General features: G+C 39.0%; 1 protein-coding gene across 4 annotated transcripts in view; it reads right to left on the reverse strand.

Moving 5' to 3' along the window:
- Positions 1-19,489, reverse strand: part of syne2 (spectrin repeat containing, nuclear envelope 2) — a 183,765-nt gene that overhangs the window by 127,918 nt on the left and 36,358 nt on the right. For all 4 annotated transcript variants that reach the window (XM_002933717.4, XM_031891296.1, XM_031891297.1 and 1 more), the window contains exons 4-18: positions 19,179-19,274; positions 19,018-19,095; positions 18,829-18,921; positions 17,784-17,959; positions 16,919-17,115; positions 15,882-15,982; positions 13,671-13,772; positions 11,313-11,441; positions 9,859-10,023; positions 7,224-7,336; positions 6,854-7,016; positions 3,649-3,739; positions 3,267-3,451; positions 2,558-2,704; positions 1,467-1,610 (exon numbers count right to left, since the gene is read on the reverse strand). In XM_002933717.4, the coding sequence (XP_002933763.3) occupies positions 1,467-1,610; positions 2,558-2,704; positions 3,267-3,451; positions 3,649-3,739; positions 6,854-7,016; positions 7,224-7,336; positions 9,859-10,023; positions 11,313-11,441; positions 13,671-13,772; positions 15,882-15,982; positions 16,919-17,115; positions 17,784-17,959; positions 18,829-18,921; positions 19,018-19,095; positions 19,179-19,274 (1,980 nt within the window). The remainder of the gene's footprint in view (positions 1-1,466; positions 1,611-2,557; positions 2,705-3,266; positions 3,452-3,648; positions 3,740-6,853; positions 7,017-7,223; positions 7,337-9,858; positions 10,024-11,312; positions 11,442-13,670; positions 13,773-15,881; positions 15,983-16,918; positions 17,116-17,783; positions 17,960-18,828; positions 18,922-19,017; positions 19,096-19,178; positions 19,275-19,489) is intronic.

Below are 19,489 nucleotides of genomic sequence, written 5' to 3' on the forward strand. Positions count from 1 at the left end.
AGGCATGGAGATCCAAATTACGGAAAGATTGCTTAACCAGGAAACCCCATGTCCCGAGCATTCTGAATCACAGGTTGCATTTCTTTACTACACAAAATCATAATGAAAAAAATGCATCCTTTAACATGAGTTAAAAAGATCTGTAAACACTACCTAAAATGCCAAAAATAAATATATTTCTCTTTTTATATAACATACCTGATTCCTCAGATTGAGAGGAAACCTGCCAAGCATGCCAGAGGGGTTTATATGAAATGACACCTAAGGGCTCATTTACCAATACTATAAGAGCAAGTGATGGAGCTCTAGGGCCAAATCATGGAGCACTTATAAGCAAGTATTTCTCTGCACTCATTTTTGGAGAACAGACACCTTTAGCTGCCCCTATGAAAACAGTGCTACCTGCAATTCATAGTGCAATTCATAGGCATCCCCCTTCCCACACCCAATTTGTGCATCATCCAGATGTAAAGTTATTGATCTGGTAAGGCCACAGGCTGCAATGGGACCCTCAACTTACCACCTAAGCTATAGCAGGCAATGAGAACATGGCCTACAACCCCTTGTGCTGAAGTCTGCACCTTGGGCTGATTTCTTTATCGTGCAGGGTGCAGCCAGACTAGGAGAAGAAGTGCTGCCTGAATAAAAGCACAAAGGGGTGCATTCTGAAACTCCATAGTGCTCTTCCACTTCTTTCCCCTAATCATTGTAAATAACCTCTAATCAGAGGCATAACTATGGAAGAGATTCTAGACCTACAAATCCCTCCTTCCTAGCTGCTTCCTTTCCTACCCGTGACCAGGAAGTGAGGAGCAGAAGCGGGAAGGTGCGCCCATGAGTGGATGGAGGGCTGGGTAGGTGTGTGCCAGGCCCTGCAAGGGGGCCCGAGGAAGTGTTGTTATAACACTAGCTCTAATGTCTTACTAAAGTGGCTATTTTTTTCTGTCATTTCTGACATTTTGCTAAACAACAAAGTTCAGGAAAGGTATCAAAAATATATTTAACACTGTATAATTCATAAAGTTACAGTTAACACACCCAAAAAATCTTGAATGACACAGCTCCTTATTAAAGGTGAACCAAAAAGTGTAAATATCTTTTATTACTTTTAAAATATGTTCATTTATAAACAACAAATAAACCATTTCTTGGAAACATATGTCTTGTTTTGTAAGAGGTATTCTTTTCACCCCTTGTGTAAGAATTAAACCCATACTGCTTTTTTATTATTTGCCGTGTAACCTACACAATCCCTTCTTTTTCAGACAGAATGGCTGCCCCCATGGCTACACAGCAGCTTATTTATATCAATTATAGTAGTCTTTCTGAAGCAAACACAGCAGTTGTACCAATGCAGAACACCAGTACATTATATTTTAATTACTTTTACTTTAATTTTTTGTGCTACTGTTAATTTAAGAAATGCTATTCCTTGCGAGAATATTCAGTGTCATTTGTTTTTTCACCTGCAAATTTTCAATTAATATCTTCAGTGAGTCAGCCGAAATAAGTAAAGGTTCGGTTAGCTTCTTCTCATGTTTGCCATCACTTGGCTCCAAGTGGGTTCCATTGAGTTCCTTCATTGGTTTTATCTTATCATGCCTTTTAACCTGAAACAGAAAATGAATTCAGAAAATACTTTGTTAATGATGGAAATGTGTATCATACAGTATTTACAGTTCTCTTACCATATCACAGGTACAAAAAATATGACTTTGGCATCCACAGATAAGTGCACACAAGAAATAACCCATAAAAAATATTGCTATATTTCTCTGATCCCACTTTCTTGTCCTGTCTTCTTTAACACAATATTTACCCACTTTCTGATTCTGGTTACACTGCAATTTCAGTTAATCTATAGACACTAAACCAACACAAGGCACATCTTTAGTGCATATCCTCCCTGTGCCACCTGTGAGACTGACTGATATAGGTGTGCCATTGTATAGATATAAAGAAAATTTGCACTGCTGGGAGCTTATTTTTGCAACAATAAAGATAAGGATGATTTGTGGTCTCTGAGTATAAAAAAACAAGCTGTTAATGAAAGACATTAGAGGTAACCTGACCTTCTAAACATTGAAATCTGTGATGGTTACTATTATTGCTATTGTATGCGTGTGTGTATCCATCTATGGGGTAAAGTGCTGTGGATATGAGAGAATCTGGTTCTCTGGTGTCCTGTTCTTTAACAAATAAGTGATTCTCTCACAGTCTCACCCCTGCTGTTCTTTCCCACTCAACTGACACGTTACAGCTGGACTACTAAGATTGTTCTAAAAAATTACAGATCTTCTTTATCTGCTACCTAATGAATTATGGATATGTCCTGCAGTCCTTCACAATTCACATCAGTCCCTTCACTTCACTAATGCCCTTATGCTCATCTCTCCTCCATTCCTGTATCTCTGAAACAACCAGCACCTATAATCCCAATTTTAGTGTTGATGCCCAGCTTCTATTTACATGTCCCACCCTTTCCTTTCTGCTCTGCAAGAAAATCAGCAGTGTGCAAGAGGGCGTATACTGGAGTAGCAAGGGTGAGTAAACATACAAATTGGGCCCATTGCGTATTGAAATGTTTCAGCTCAGCAGATATTTGTAGCCCAGTCTTTTCATGGAGTTGCTCTCGCAAGAACTTTGCATCAGTATTTAAGGAAGCATGTACGGATTTCCACTTGGATAAAATCTCTGAAGGAACCTAGATTGAAATATAATATAATTTCCCTTTAGCAAAGATCTAAAAATGTAAACACAAGTTTAAATTAGATTACATGGTAATCAGGGTTATAAAAAAACAAAAGTGAGTTGAGCTAAACTTTTCTCAAAAATTCCTTCACAACTACTATCTGATCCTAAAAAAAGGAAACTGCTATTCAGCTCCAAAATGGGGTTAGCCCAGTTCCTAGTTCAAAAATGTCTGTGAATAAAGTTATTTAAATGTTGCCGCCATCTGGAAGTCTTTGAAATGTGCGCCAAAGTTGTTACTTATCAATTCCTAGATCAACATCTATAAAGAACAACTACAGCTAACCTATAGATACTGTGGAACAACTGAAATTGTACTTTGCACTTTGGTAATTAAATAAGCCCTAATATTTCTTATTATTATAATTCATTGTTTATCCATGTAAATAAGTAACTGCATCAGAATTATTAATCCCTTCCAGAATACATATATGACTCTAATGTTTTTATTTTTGAAAAATGTTAAAAACAAGAAAACATAAAATATAAAGCCAAGCAATGCAACAGACACTTACTTTAGTGGGCGCTATCCTCCCCTGCTCTTCCAGCCAACCCCTAATAAGGTCAAAATTATTTTCATAATGTGTCCAAGTTGAAAGGAGTTTTTCCAGGTTGGAGCTTGCAAGGTGAACCAGATCCACAAACTCGTTATATTTCATTTTGATAATTTTGTACTCTTTTGAGATATCAGAATCATCCACTATAAATGTAAAAAAAGGATATATATTTTTATTATTTTCATCAGGCCTAGGATCTTTTGTGAACTACAATTCCCAACAACCAATCTACAGTCACAGACTGTCACTTGTACTCAAAACTGGGACTAGCAGCTAATGATTTGGTAGATAGATAGCATGACTTGCCATTCCATTCATAAGAGCAGTGACCAACACTTACAATATGCAGCTAATAATTTATCCTTGAGTTCTACGAAATTCTGAAAAGCCGCATCCAGGCGAATCAAAAATGCCATATCTTCAACAAATTCCTAAAAAAAAAATGTGAATATTTTTTAAATGTCTCATTTTTTTAATTGCCCTATAACAACCCTAAAGGTGGCCATACATGCTACAATTAAGATCTTTCCCACAACCACTGGTATTAGAAAAGATTGTTTGTTCACCCCACTATTGTTAAGAGACAAATCATCAGATATGCAGGTAAAAACAGAGGAAATTTTAACCCCTATCTAATGATTCAGTATTAACTTTATGATGTTCGGGCACCTTTAAAAATATTCAGTTGTGCCCGATCGATGAGACAGCCAATATCTAAGGCTTTTACCAATATTGGTCACTTTGTCTCCCACCATGACATGCACTGATTGTCGTTTAGTACAATAATATTGGTGTGTGTATGGCCACCTTTACAGCCCTCTAATAACCCTATAGCAATTGCTCAAAGCAAGAGACAATGCTTTTCCTTCACATTATCAGTATAATCTGGCCTTGTGGATGCAAAGGTGGAGAAGCAATGGTTTTACCCAAGGAACACTGTCTATAGTCCCATTCACATGAAGCACACTAAGGGGCCCATTTACTAGTGTTTTCTGAGAAAAGTTTGATTTACATATGTGTTTTTTTGGCAGTATACGATTGTTTCTATTTTTTCTGAAAAAGAGAGTATTTTCTTAAAAAATGTGTAGAGGAACAGAATAGTTGGTGACACCCTGTCCTTGACACATTTGAAGGGAACGTTAATCACATCATTTTTTTCTTTTTAACACATTTTCAAGTGAAACTTGAAAGATTATTATTTTCCAAGAATGAGCGCCAGTTCTCCTTAAATTGCCGCTGGAGCACTTCCATGGAAATTAACTACCATTTAAAATGTCATGAATTTCACAAATTTTTCGGCTCGAAAAAATTGATTTTCGGACAATTAACTTAATATTTTCAATTGACCCTACCAACATTTTCATGACATTTAATAAATGCAAGAATGATTGTGTTTTATTCAAAAAAATAATAAGTTCTAGTTATTAAATAATAAATTGTAGTTTTAGTAAATCAGCCCCTAATCACAGCGAGGATTTGTATCCTTTTTGCTGTACATTGTAGTTTTTAAAATAGTTAAAATAGTACCCACGATGGCCCAATAGACAGCACCCCCATACAGTGCCCCCATACACAGTGCCTTATTTGCCCCCATAAACAGTACCCCCCCATAGACAGTGTCCCCAATTGACCCCATAGACCATGCCCTCAATTGCCCCACAGACAGTAGCCCCCATAGAAAGTACCCTCCATACACAATGCCCCCATACACAGTGCCCCCCATACACAGTAGCCCTCCTTACACAGTGCCCCCCATACACAGTACCCCCCCATACACAGAGCCCCCCCATACACAGAGCCCCCCCATACACTGAGCCCCCCCATACACAGTAGCCCTCCTTACAGTGTCCCCCCATACAGTGCCCCCCATACACAGTACCCCCCCCATACACAGAGCCCCCCCAATTGCCCCCATAGAGAGTACCTCCAATAGAAAATTCCCCCACAGACTTCTTGCGGCTCCTGCTCCTTATTCGGCTCCTCATACGGTGGCGACAGGACCTTTTATAAGGTTGCGCCCGTGCGTACGTGTGACGTCACACGTGCGCACGGGCGCAACCTTATAAAAGGAACTGTCGCCGCCGTACGAGGAGCCGAATAAGAAGCAGGACCCGCAAGAAGAGACGGTGCCGGAGCGGTCTGAATGTTCTGCATTTCCGTAATACGGGACATCCATTGAACAATCCGGGACATCGGGACGCGCTGTAAAAACCGGGACTGTCGCGACCCCTGTGAAAGGGTCATTCGACCCCCAGGTTGAGAACCGCTGTAGTAGATGAATTTGTTGTAGCTTGCATCTGCCCACAAAGTTGCCCTATAATTCTGTTCTAGAAGTAAGGTCAAGGCTGCTACAGCAGCAGACATTGTTGTCTACTAAAGGAATGGCTTTCTGATGCAACACATATGTTTTCCTACTGGCGATTAACATTCTGGCTGATAGGAAAGCGTTTGAGGAGACTATTTATTGCCACTAGGGGTAACTAATCTCCTCATCTGTCATCGCCCTTACTTTACTTAAGGTCCCCATACACTATAAGATCCGCTCGCTTGGCGATGTCGGGTCGGGTGGGCGATATCGGGTAGGAAGTTGCTTTAAAAAAAAATAATCCGATCGTTTGGCCCTGAGGCCAAACGATCGGATTACATTTGTGGTCATGGGCAGTCGGTTCGGGGACCGCATCAACGAGCCGATGCGGTCCCCGATCCGACCGGATTTTCTAACCTGGCCGATCGATATCTGGCCAATTTCAGGCCAGATATCGGTCGGCCAGGCCACTTGTTTCTGCCCATACACGGGCCGATTAGCTGCCGAATCGGTCCAAAGGACCGATATCGGCAGCTTCTATTGGCCCGTGTATGGGGGCCTTTACTCTTTGCTAACTATACACCACTGCTTGAAGTCACATATTCACCAAGGCTATTGTGATACTAATATCTACAGTTAGTACTAGTGGTTGTATTTATAGTTTATGTATGTGAGTGTATAGATTGGTAGGTGTGGGTTAGGTGTGCTGGGTTTACTTGGATGGGTTGAACTTGATGGACACTGGTCTTTTTTGAACCCTATGTAACTATGTAACTTTGTAGATAAGGAAATGAGCTAACATTCCTTTCATCCCAGTATTTGAACAATTCTATTATTCAGGCAAAATACCTGATGGGGCAGAATTTTGGTCTGCAGATATCTGCAGGCAGGCCAAGAATCTTCTCCCTATGCTATGAAAATCTAAAAGCTGTGCCTGCACCCAGAAGCATTGCTTCAGTCCGGAGTTCAGACACATGCAGCATATTTCAGCCCAAACTGCATACTTAAACCGTTTCCAGCTGAAATACGCTGTGTGTGCCTTCACCTGGGCCAAAGCAATGCTTCTGAGTGTAGGCACAACTATAAGATCTTTCACGCATAGTAGGAAGATTTGTGTCCTGTGTGGCATAGCCCTTATACACCCACAAACACCACAGCATGTCTTTTCACATATGATGTGGCTGTAAGCTAAGGTACGTTATTAAAACTGGAATAGTAGGTATTATTGTCAAAAACTCACTTTCCAATCGGCAAGAAGGGATTCTGCCATCCCCTGCGTCTTGCACTTGGTATTCCATGTTTTGAGCTTTGGTCTGCCTTCATCTAGCAAAGCAAGAATGGAATGTCCAGAGCAGCGGTAATCTAGCATCAGGCTGAAGTCTGCAGCTGTAATCTTTTCCAACCTAAATAAACGCAAAAGTTTATCAGATTATTATTATTATAGGAAATTTAATTCTAGAATATTTATAGCCCTACTTGCCCTTACTGTGATGTTATAGTATCAAGAATAAATCATTTAACACTCAAACATATATTAAGCCAAATGCTTACAAATTAACTGTGGCACTTACAATCACAGTTTGACAACCTAAGCCACACAGAAATCATACCGTAATTTCATCTCCTCAATTTTATCAGTAGGAACAAGAACAAAGCCATTGTCGTCTAAATTTTTGAATGTCTGTAGAGTCTGTGAATGAGAATCAGCACTGGCCAACAGCTCCTAAGTGTAGAACACAAAGAAATCACGTGAGAACCTTTCAGCATCTAAACAGCATTCTATAAAGTTGTGTTCTTCTAGATTTATATAATATTAGAAAGTCAGAAGACACATATATACGTAAAATGATAAATTCCAGATCTTTTGCTGCTTGGGCATTTTACACGATTAAAACACAGCTTTAAAAAACAACCTTCACTGCTGTCTATGAAACCACAAAAACATGACTATAGCTTTAAGGAGGGGCCGGATGGATTCTTAGCAAGTGAGGGAATACAGGGTTATGGGAGCTAGCTCTTAGTACAAGTGAGGGAATACAGGGGTATGGGAGATAGCTCTCAGTACAAGTGAGGGAATACAGGGGTATGGGAGATAGCTCTCAGTACAAGTGAGGGAATACAGGGGTATGGGAGATAGCTCTCAGTACAAGTGAGGGAATACAGGGGTATGGGAGATAGCTCTCAGTACAAGTGAGGGAATACAGGGGTATGGGAGATAGCTCTCAGTACAAGTGAGGGAATACAGGGTTATGGGAGATAGCTCTCAGTACAAGTGAGGGAATACAGGGGTATGGGGGATAGCTCTCAGTACAAGTGAGGGAATACAGGGGTAGGGGAGATAGCTCTCAGTACAAGTGAGGGAATACAGGGGTAGGGGAGATAGCTCTCAGTACAAGTGAGGGAATACAGGGGTATGGGGGATAGCTCTCAGTACAAGTGAGGGAATACAGGGGTATGGGAGATAGCTCTCAGTACAAGTGAGGGAATACAGGGTTATGGGAGATAGCTCTCAGTACAAGTGAGGGAATACAGGGGTAGGGGAGATAGCTCTCAGTACAAGTGAGGGAATACAGGGGTATGGGAGATAGCTCTCAGTACAAGTGAGGGAATACAGGGGTAGGGGAGATAGCTCTCAGTACAAGTGAGGGAATACAGGGGTATGGGAGATAGCTCTCAGTACAAGTGAGGGAATACAGGGTTATGGGAGATAGCTCTCAGTACAAGTGAGGGAATACAGGGGTAGGGGAGATAGCTCTCAGTACAAGTGAGGGAATACAGGGGTAGGGGAGATAGCTCTCAGTACAAGTGAGGGAATACAGGGTTATGGGAGATAGCTCTCAGTACAAGTGAGGGAATACAGGGTTATGGGAGATAGCTCTCAGTACAAGTGAGGGAATACAGGGTTATGGGAGATAGCTCTCAGTACAAGTGAGGGAATACGGGGTTATGGGAGATAGCTCTCAGTACAAGTGAGGGAATACAGGGTTATGGGAGATAGCTCTTAGTACAAGTTGATCCAGGGACTGGTCCGATTGCCATCTTGGAGTCAGGAAGGAATTTTTTCCCCTCTGCGGCAAATTAGAGAGGCTTCAGATGGGTTTTTTTTGCCTTCCTCTGGATCAACTAGTAGTTAGGCAGGTTATATATAGGCATTATGGTTGAACGTGATGGATGGATGGATGCCTTTTTTCAACCCAACTTACTATGTTACTATGACAGCAGAGATGAGGGTCACATGAAAATCACACAATTTTCATAGGCAGCAATGGGATAAATGGAGAAGTTTCGGGGTGTTTTAGGCGTGGAAAAAAACAGGTGGCAAAAGTCTCAAAACCACCTTTTTACCTCTAGCCTTAATATCCTCTAAATAAACTCTATCACATAGGGGTTGTTCACCTTTAAGTTAACTTTTAACATGATGTAGAGAGTAATATTCTGAAACAATTTGCAATTGATCTTTATTTTGTATTATATGTAGTTTTTTAGTTATTTCATTTTTGGTTCAGGAGCTCTCCAATTTGTAGTTTCAGCGGTTATTTGGTTGCTAGGGTACAAGTTACCATAGAAACCAGGGAGTGGTTTGGATGCAAGACTGTTGTGTGACTAGGAGAGGGCCTGAATAGAAAAGAAAGTTACAAAAAGTAACAATAAGAATACAACTGTAGCCTCACAGAGCAATAGTTGTTTGGCTGCTGGGGTCAGTGACCCCCATTTAAAAGCTGCACAGATAAACTGCAAAGAGTTGCAAGGTAAATATTTAAAAAAAAAAAAAAAAGACCAATTGAAAAGTTGCTTAGAATAGGTCATTCTATAACATACCAAAAGTTAGCTTAAAGGTGAACCACCCCTTTGAATGAGAACATCCAAATCTAGAATCTATAACTTGACTACAAGCACTGTAAATTCCATGATCTGTGCCAGGTTTTCCAAGAGGTGTAAATTCTTACAGCACAGAATGGCATGGGGAGATATTAGAGCTGTCTCTATATCTGTCTGGAAGTCACAGTTGGGTAAGTAAATTGCATACTGAATATACAGGTGTTCAGGACATCGGTGCAGTTTCTGTAATTTCAGTTCCTTGACAAACAAGAAAATAAACTGGAATGCTTAACTGGAAGGAAGCAACCCATGGAAGTGTTCATTTGGTGCCAATGGCGACTCTCCAGCTAATGTTGCCTGTGTAAGTTATTCCTACCACAGCAGCTAACCTTTGGATTTACAATAAGAGAAATAACGGCTTCATACCTTAAAGGATGCAGATGAATTCTGAAGAAGAGACACAGCTTTGTTGTGCGTTTCTGTATCCAGTATTTTGTGTGACATCAGATCTTCACCCTTCAAAAGCCATGATTCCACATCACTGAGTGGAGACGGCAAGCTAAGATCCAGTTGCATTTTCCATTCTGCAATCTGTGAACAGCATTCACAATAACCAGTCACTCAGCATCTCCAGATTTAACATGAATAATAGAAAGCAGGAGATATGTCTCATGTGACCCGTGTATGTAATTGTGTGCTTGCATAAAATGATAACTCATAGGGGCAGATTTATCAAATCACAAGTTCGAATCCCAAATGGGAAAAATTTGGATTGGAAACGAAAATTTCTGAAGATCGCAAATATCACGAAAATGCTTACGAAAAAATCGTATTAGTCACGATAATATCGTATTGGCAATCCGAAAGTCCCGAAATTTTCGTACCGAACTATTGTAAACAGCGGCAGCGTTCGTGTCTAGGTAAATCTCCCCCATAGTGTTTACTGAACTTATTATGTAGGTACTTTCTTAAGTCCTCTGAAGAAAAAATTAGTTGACATGCTTCTTAAACTGAATGAATAATGAAATCTGAATATGTCTCTATTCAGAGAAGTGAAAATATCATTTAAAAAAAAAAGAAAGGTAATAACTAAGTAAGCTTTATCAGAAAGGTCTATGTAAATACAGCCATAAGCACTCACAGAAACACTGCACTGACTTCTCTGTGAAAAGATTTCTTGTGTCTGTAATTCATGTGCCAGAGACATGCAGTTCTCTGCTCTCTCCTGCTCCCCCCTCCCTCAAGAATGCTAAGAACTCACTCCCCCCCCTTAGGAATGTGGATCTGAGCCAATCAGCAGGAAGCTGACTCATAGTCTAACTAACTGAGCATGTACACAGGTCTTGCTTTTGGTGCAGGAGTGAGGCATTATGGGAACTTTCTTTACACAGCTCAACGTTTTTTCTTCCTGTTTGGCTTCTGATCATCTGAACAGGAGACATATGATGAGACTTAAGGGCACTATTGAGACAACTGAAGGTATGCCTGCAGCTTGAGATTAACTCTTTATTAGCCTTTCCTTCTCCTTTAAGTCTCTTCCCTAATGTAACAATCACAACTTCTTTCTCAGATCTTCATACCCTTTATGAGCTTAGTGCCCCTTCTCTAGACTCTCCTTATTTCAGTAACATTTATTTTGAATACTAAAGACTAAAACTGAACCGCATATTCTAGATGGGACCTTTATATAGGGTATGAATTACAGTACAATTTGGCCAAATTCCCATGCACGTCTGTACATTCTGCCCAGATACAAACAGCACTGCTACAATCAGTTAGTTACTTGCAAGCTAATTATAGTTATAGTAACACTGTTACTTGGAGTTGGTGAGAGTCCAGTAAAAACAGAATACAATAAGAAAGATTGCTCTGAATTTTACCTGAGATGTTATATTTTCCAGTGATTGTCTAATTAGCTGTTGTTCATTAGAGGGAAGAGACTTCAGCTCTAAACCAGACATGAAAGTTCGCTTTTGTTCATTAAACTTTCTCATGAATAGCAGCATTTCCTAATGGAAAAACCAACAAAATGTAGTTTTCCTTGCTTAACATATACAGTATCTCAGTAATAAACTGAACATACACAATTTAATACAAGTTGGTCCCATGTGAAACACAATGACATACATACCTTTTCGAAAGCATTTAACTTCAAGGAGCACTAAACAGACAATAAATTATATTTGCAGCATGGATTCAGTGGTGGCAGGCTTACTGTCACTGATATGTTAAAAGATGAGCAGTTCTTAGCAACTTTTAAACTGGGCTTCATTTAGTATTGTTTTTAATTATTTGCTTTCTTCTGACTGTTTTCTGCTTTCAAATGGGGGTCACTGACCCTGGCAGCCAGAAAACTGTTGTTCTGTGACGAATTCTGTTATTGGAATTGTTGCATTTCATTACAGGTATGGGACCTGTTATCCAGAATGCTCAGGACCTGTGGTTTTCCAAATAAGAAAGCTTTCTGTAATTTGGATCTCCATAACTTAAGTCTACCAAAAATTATTTAAATATTGAATAAACCCAATAGGATTGTTTTGCCTCCAGTAAGGGGTAATATCTTAGTTGGGATCAAGTACAAGGTACTGTTTTATTATTACAGGGAAAAAGGAAATCATTTTTAAAAATTAGAATTGTTTGCTTATAATGGAGTCTATGGGAGATGGCCTTTCTGTAATTCGGAACTTTCTGGATAACGGGTTTCCAGATAAGGGATCCCATACCTGTACTTATCTTTCTATTCAAGACTCCTTGTTCATATTTTGGTCTCTTGTTCACACTACTTCTTGGTTGTTTGGGTAATTTGAAACCTAGCAACCAGATAGCTGCAGAAATTCTAAACTTGATAACTTTTGAACAAAAACACAAATAATTCAAAAACCCACACATAATGAAAAATAAGCAATTACAAACTGTCTCAGAATATCACTCTTTACATCATACTAAAAGTTAATTTAAAGGTGAACACCTCCTTTAAGTGAATACAGCCTACCTGGCATGAAGGTATCTGTCAAGAAGGCATTCACATGTAATGTACTTGCATAAAATAAATAGGCATGGATGGTAAAGTAATCATTTATTTTTTCTAAAATACATTAAATTAGATTTAAATATTTATGTGGTAAAAATTATTGAAGACAAAGAGAACACACAAAATCTCCTTTATAACTGAGGCACTTCCTATGTAGGGCTGACTATTGTTAGGGGGGGTGCTATTTATTGTCTGGGCTCTTAACAATAGCAAGCATTCCCTGTGTCTTCCATATACAGTATAATGTACACTGTGAATGCAGTTTACATTGCTTGTCCAGTCTCCACGTTGTTAAATATTCCCCATATGGTTACCTTTTATTTCTTCCACTTCTAGTTTTGGGTCATTCATCTATTTTCTCAGTAAATCCCCAAAGTATTTTGCAGCATGTCCAACTTTACATAAACCCCAAAAGGGCATCACAGACTTACTCTCATTAACGTCTGCAAGGGATCACAGAATGCTCTGCTAATACAGGTATGAAATCTGTTATTTGGAAACCCATTATCCAGAAAGATCAGAATTTCGGTAAAGTAAACTCCCATAGACTCCATTTTAATCAAATAATTCTAATTTTTAAAAATTATATTCTTTTTCTCTGTAATACAGTACCTTGTACCTGATCCCAGCTTAGATATAATTTAATTAGAAATATTCCTTATTGGAGGCAAAATGTTGGGTTATAATGTTTAAATTATTTTTTAGTAGATGTAAGGTATGGAGATCAAAATTACAGAAAGATCCCTTATCTAGAAAACCACAGGTCCCCAGAATTCTTGTTATTGGGGAGGGGATCTGAGGACAAGGTTGGGAATCAGTGCTCCAGTTGGTGCTAAAAGGCACTTCTGAAGGCGCTCATTTCCTGGACATCTTCTCCAAGATACATTTGGCACAGGGAACTAAGGATTGATAGAGCTAAATTTTATAATAATGTTGTCATGATTTAGTTAGCTGGAGCTGAGCTATAAATGTCTAGGGAAAGGGCAGACAGTAGGAGGAAGCTGTTATACTCAAAGAGAGAATAACCGCTTGGATAGAACTTCAAATAACATCGGATACTTAATTAGATGTTGTGTGATAAAAGCTGGAAAGTAAGCTCTGTACAACAAAACAGACTGGGATGTCACAGAATGTAGACCTTATAATAGCTGACATTCATAGGCTTGGGTAATGAAAGAAGAACTTAAGTCAGGTAATTATCACTCACTTGATATTTTTTCGTGTAGGTCTCAGTTTTCATTTCAGAAAACAGCTTTTTTACTTTCTGTTCTTCCAAATTCAACCACTCTATGGTCTTCTTTACTTGTTCCTTAAAGCAAAACACAGACACGCCAGAATGAGTCAATGCTCAAATGCACATTTACTGGCTGAATTCACCTTTTTACTGGCTGAGACAAGAGAATTAGATGACAAGCTGCCATAGGCACACGTACATTGCCACTGAAGCACACATGACCACCTCCAGGGCTGTGCATACTAAGAGGCTCAGCATTGCATTCCCTTAATTTTACTAAAATAGAATAGTGATGCTAGGTCCCTGGATATATGCCAGAATCTCATCAACAGTTTAGATGCAGAAATAGAGACCACACAACGCAGGCAGGGTAACAGAGGGAGGATCTGCGGTTACACAGTGACACAATAAATAAGCTATGTACGTCTGCCTAATAGTAGGTATTGTATGGTCTCTTCTTATGCCTCCTTCCACTGACTTGAATGCCATACATACAGAAGTAACGGTTAAAGTAATTGTTCATCCTGAACCTTAGCTAATATGTAAAGAATGGGCAATTAGTCTAAACTAAATATGTACTTTTAAGAAGACCAGATATATTTATTAACAGACTTGCTAACAAATCCATGAATAGAAATAAGAGGTATTAGAAACAGGGAAATTTGAGAATTGTATTATGTTGTTATTTTAAAAGTATATTAGGTAACGTCATTATAGGATAAAGAGTCCTTCTGTGCAATAGTACAATATGTACTATAAGTTAAATGTTTGCTTTCTTCTGCTGGTTCATACTCATGGAAGGGTTCTAAGTTAAACAGAAGTATGTGATCTGATAGAGGCAAGAATTCTGAACACAACCAGCTGTTCTGGTTGTAAAAAAAAATGAATACACAGAGTCTTCACTGTGTTACTGTGAGTGGATTATAACAGCTGCAGTTACAACAAAGCCCTACACTAACAGAAGAAGGTTCAGAAAAAACACTCCTGTATCATTCAGGGTGAATAAATATTGCTATGAAGTGCGGTGTGAAGTGCTGAGGTGTAAATTAAGCTACTAAAGCAGTGGTGGCAGGGAGGACTATTTTCCTCATTTATTAAAACATAAAGTGTACAAGGTGCGAACAGCAGCACTGTTAGGTTCAAGGTAGCCTTGTTCTAAACCTTCCTTAGGCAGGGTTTTAAGGGAACATATGTCAGTTTGTTATTTGCCTGGTCTAACAAATTGAATTCAGCACAGTCAGAGATTAGCAATAACCAACGTCTAAATGGCATGACTGGGTTGTTTGGACCTTGAAAGAGACATTGAGTAAGGAAAAATATTAATAAACCTTTAAACTATTTTTAATATATCAGCTACTGTCTGTGTGCATTTTTAAAGCTATGCTACTCAAGTCCTAGAATCATAGTTGAATTTGTGTAATCCCTTTCATATGGGCACTACACATATTAACAGATACTTTGCATCTTCAAGAAGTAGGTACATGCAATTTCATTCCATGTTCTGGTAATTACAGTTTTAGTTGATATGGAAATGATCTTCTACCCACTGCTGCACACACTATTAAATGGGCATGAAGAGTAATTTTCTAATTGGAGGCAGGGTGTAAAGTGCAAAAGAACGGGTACAGTCAGCAAAGGGTTTGTACTTTGCACCTTGTCTTAAGGTGGCCATACACGTTGCAATCTGCTCCTTTTGCATATTGTGGGCAACATGCCCACCTCTATTGTGGGGCAATATTGGGCCAATTCAATTGTTTGGCCCTAAGGCCAAATGAGTGAATTAAAATGGCAGGCGTAGGTGCTGTCAGACCAAGGACCGCATCAACGAGCCGATGAGGTAACTGATCCAGTGGAAAACCAAATTGAGATCGAAGGGAACTCGAATAGGAAGCTGAAAATCTGCCTGTGTATGGCACCTTTACAAGCTTGATGAACTTCCAAAAGTATCTGCACTTCAAACTGGAGTGCAGAGCTGTATTCATGAGGTGTGGGCAGGGGGAGGCAAGTAGGCATGATATGAGCAACCCCTGGCAGAAAAGGAAAGGCAGCAGCACCAGAGGATGCAAGAAATGCAGTGGCCTGGGAAAAAAACAAATGCAGCACTAATGCAATTTTACTTACCTTTCCTAAGAGACTTGCACATGTGCAATTGAATAAAATCCAAAAATTTTAAGTGACATGTACCTGTACATCTTTTTTAGGTGCCTCAGCAGAATTTGCATATTGTAAGAACTGCGCCACATATGTCATAATGGATTTTTCATCTGGATTGGGAACATTTACATCTGGGGAGAAAAGGAGAAAATCTGTGAACCCTTCAACTATTAACTGTAAAAATATATAATAGATACATGTTCTACATTAAGAGATGATAGGAGATCCCATTGCTGGCAAGTCAGCATTAAAAGCAATATATACAAAAATAAAAACAAATTCTTGACATATAACTTTTTATAGCTTTCAAAGACACCAGAAGTTTCTTGTATTAGCAGTCACAAGAAGTATACAAATTAAACATCCTCAAAAAGAACATTCCTACTTGCCTTTCCATAGCAGTGATCATTTCATGGACATTGTTTATCATCCTGCTACTGACTAAGGCTACTGTCACATCTGGTACTCCAGGTAAAGGAAATCCCAAAAAGCACAGTTGTGAGTTTTTAGGTCAATATCTGCCCCATGTGAGGACTGACAGGCTTATAACGTATCAATGTTGAGGATGAAGGCAGATTCATGTTTGTATGTCAGTAGAGAAAATGCCACGTGTGACATTATTACACTTATAGACTGGCATATCTCTCCCAGGTCTGATTAATTATAACATTGCAGTAGCCAATCATACAATGATCAGTACTAATTTTAAGTAACAACTGGGCACTACAGGGGCGTTGTGCATATTTTCATTTTGAATCAGACTGCAGAAGATTTGTTTGCTGCAAGAGGAAAATCTGAGAGCTCACACTTGCTTCATGCAAACAAACCCATTCCCTTTATTGTATACCTTCCTTCTTATGCAATTACTTAAGCTGCAGCATACTGACATTATAAGGGGAAACTCCAGAAAAAGTGCAAACACATGCAAAAGCATCCCTAGAATTCAAATTCAACAAAAGTTAATGAAAGAAAACTCAGAGCCTGGGTGCATGCCAGTAAAGAAGGCCCTGCTTTTTAAAGCATAATTAAACAAGGAAGGCTAAGATGTATAATAATAATTGGCTTACCTTTTGGTTCCAGTAGTCTTGGAATTTTTAATTCTTGCTCTGCTAATCTGAATGCCTCCTGTAAATTTTCTTCACTGGATTTCCCCTTTAGTTTGTCCATGTCAACAATTTCAGGTCTTAGGGATTGGATGATAGCTAGGAAAGCCAGGCCGTTCTTCCAGCTTGATTTGAAGTCTGTCACACTGAGAGATCCATGCCTGCAAAGAACAATTCTCAACTGAACCCATAATAACATTAAAACATTTGCATAATAAAAGTGATTACAATTACACCACTAAACATCCTATACTTCTATGTTTAAAGGGACAGCCACACCAAAAAAGAAAAGATTCCATAAACATTGAAACATAATGGACTGTAAGATACTTACAAGCTCCTTTGTATAAATGTAGCCAAACCATATAGATCCTACGGTGCTTATAGGGACAATCTGCCAAGTGCTAGTAATAAGGGGTAATAAATCATTTATAGCTTCCTAGACACCACAAAAAAACTTTTTTTTCATAAAATAGGACTGCTGTTATCCTCAGCAGCTCAGCAGCACTTTCATTTTCTGGTGTAGGTCCAGTAGGTCCATTAAATGCAAATATGGAAAATAAAATGAAGGACAAACCCAATTTCTAATCATGATATATTTTCTCTTAATAATATCTTTGATTGTTTATGGTATGAAGAAAGATAATTAAAATTATTAGCATAAATAGTAATGGCCATTTATAAGTGTATTATAAAACATACAAGGAATAACCTGCTGTTAGCATCCCAGGCATACCATCCCCCTTCCTTCTGGAGGGCTAACATATGATAAACACAAAATGAAAGATCTGCATCAGCTATGTCCTATCTCCTGCTCCACTCTGCTTACCCAGCACACTGCTCATTTGCCCACTGGAGAAGCACCTTCCTAGCAGAACTCTTCCACCTGGACTTTGCGCTTCTCTTAGCTGGTGGACTTGCTGTTGGAGATGGCACAACTTTGCTTTCACTTTTACTCTGGTGTACGCTATCTGTGGCAGCTAATATATCAGCAAGGCTTTCAATCTATAAATAGAAAAAAATCTAATATGAATTGTGTATTTATAAGTTTTATGCAAAATAAGTATCAGACTTTCACACTACCATTTAATTTCAAGCCAATGTTAAGGTAGCCATACACATGCCGATTAAAGCTGCTGATGGTCAGCAGTTTGTCGACCTGTGTATGGGGCCCTCATGTATGGGGCCTGTCGATCAAGCAGGTTTAAAAATCACGTCAGGACGAGGAACGCATTGATGCAGTCCTCATTCCAATGGCCTGTATCCTGGCAATGCGATCCAATTATTTGGTCCAAGAGTCTAACGATTGGATAGCGATCCAATCCCACAAGTGGATCTTTCAGTGTGTGCCCACCTTTAGTAGGAGTAAGAGTGTAAGTACAGGAATAAGTCCTGTACTCCAATATAATATTGATATAGTATAAAACATACAGAACAATCTATGGCCTAATAGTCACCGTGAAAAAAATCCATTGACTGCTACTCATTTCGTGTTTTTTTACTGTTTTTCCAAATTTTTCAACAAAGCGAAACAGGGCAGATTCGCTCATCACTAGTCATAGGCAGTAAGAAATTTTTCATACACAAAGTTTTTAAAACCACATGCCCCCCCTAACAATGAAAAAGAACCATCATTAATGACACATAATTATTTTACATACTACAGGGTTAAGTCTTTTTAGTCTTTCTAATTCAATAAATAATCAACAGTTTCTCTGGTTCATGCTTTTCCGCAGATGAACATGCAGGTATATTTCATCCTGTTCCTGCTATTGTAAAATGGCTAAATCAGTAGATATTTCCTCACCTTTTCAGAAGGAGGAAATACCTTTGGTAAACTGAGCACACAGCATCTTTTTTGCTGGAACACTTACATGAAAATGCAAAATGATTTTCCAAATTAGGCCAAGAACAATGGAAGGCTTCCCACTAATGATGTCTGCAGCATGAATATTTATGAGTTTGATCTGGAAGAGGAATGCAGTGATTAGTTTCCATTTTTCGGTAGGATAAACTAATTGTTTTTGTAATTATTGCCATCCTGACAAATACTTTGTACTTACTGATCTTTGTTCTAGATAGGACAGAGCAGTGTTTATGTTGTTTGTGGCCTGAAATACATTGTTCCCTTTTTCTCGTGGCTGTGGAGGACAAAGTATTGCTTTAAACAAGAGCACATCTTGAACACAAGGACACGATAACAGACACATGGGCTCTATATTACCAGATCCTCCCCAGAAAGTATTTCTAGCAAGTCCAACAGCCTGTGTCCATCTTGGATATCGGTAAACAGATCTCTCAAAACAGAAGGACATGGATGCTGGAAAACAATGAAAGCCAAGCATAAAAAAAAGCCCACAGCAAATATGGGAACCTTTCTCATGCTGCTGAAGCAAGTCTTTGGAGAAGGAAATATTGACCATCCCAGTACTTTACAGAAACACGGGTTGTATTAAAAGTATGAAAAGTTATCACGTAAAATTCAATTTAGTTTTATTCCATACACTATCTATGCACATATGTAGGGGTTCAGAA

This window comes from Xenopus tropicalis, chromosome 8 (assembly GCF_000004195.4).
Source record: "Xenopus tropicalis strain Nigerian chromosome 8, UCB_Xtro_10.0, whole genome shotgun sequence".
In the NCBI taxonomy this organism is placed as follows: Eukaryota; Metazoa; Chordata; class Amphibia; order Anura; family Pipidae; genus Xenopus; species Xenopus tropicalis.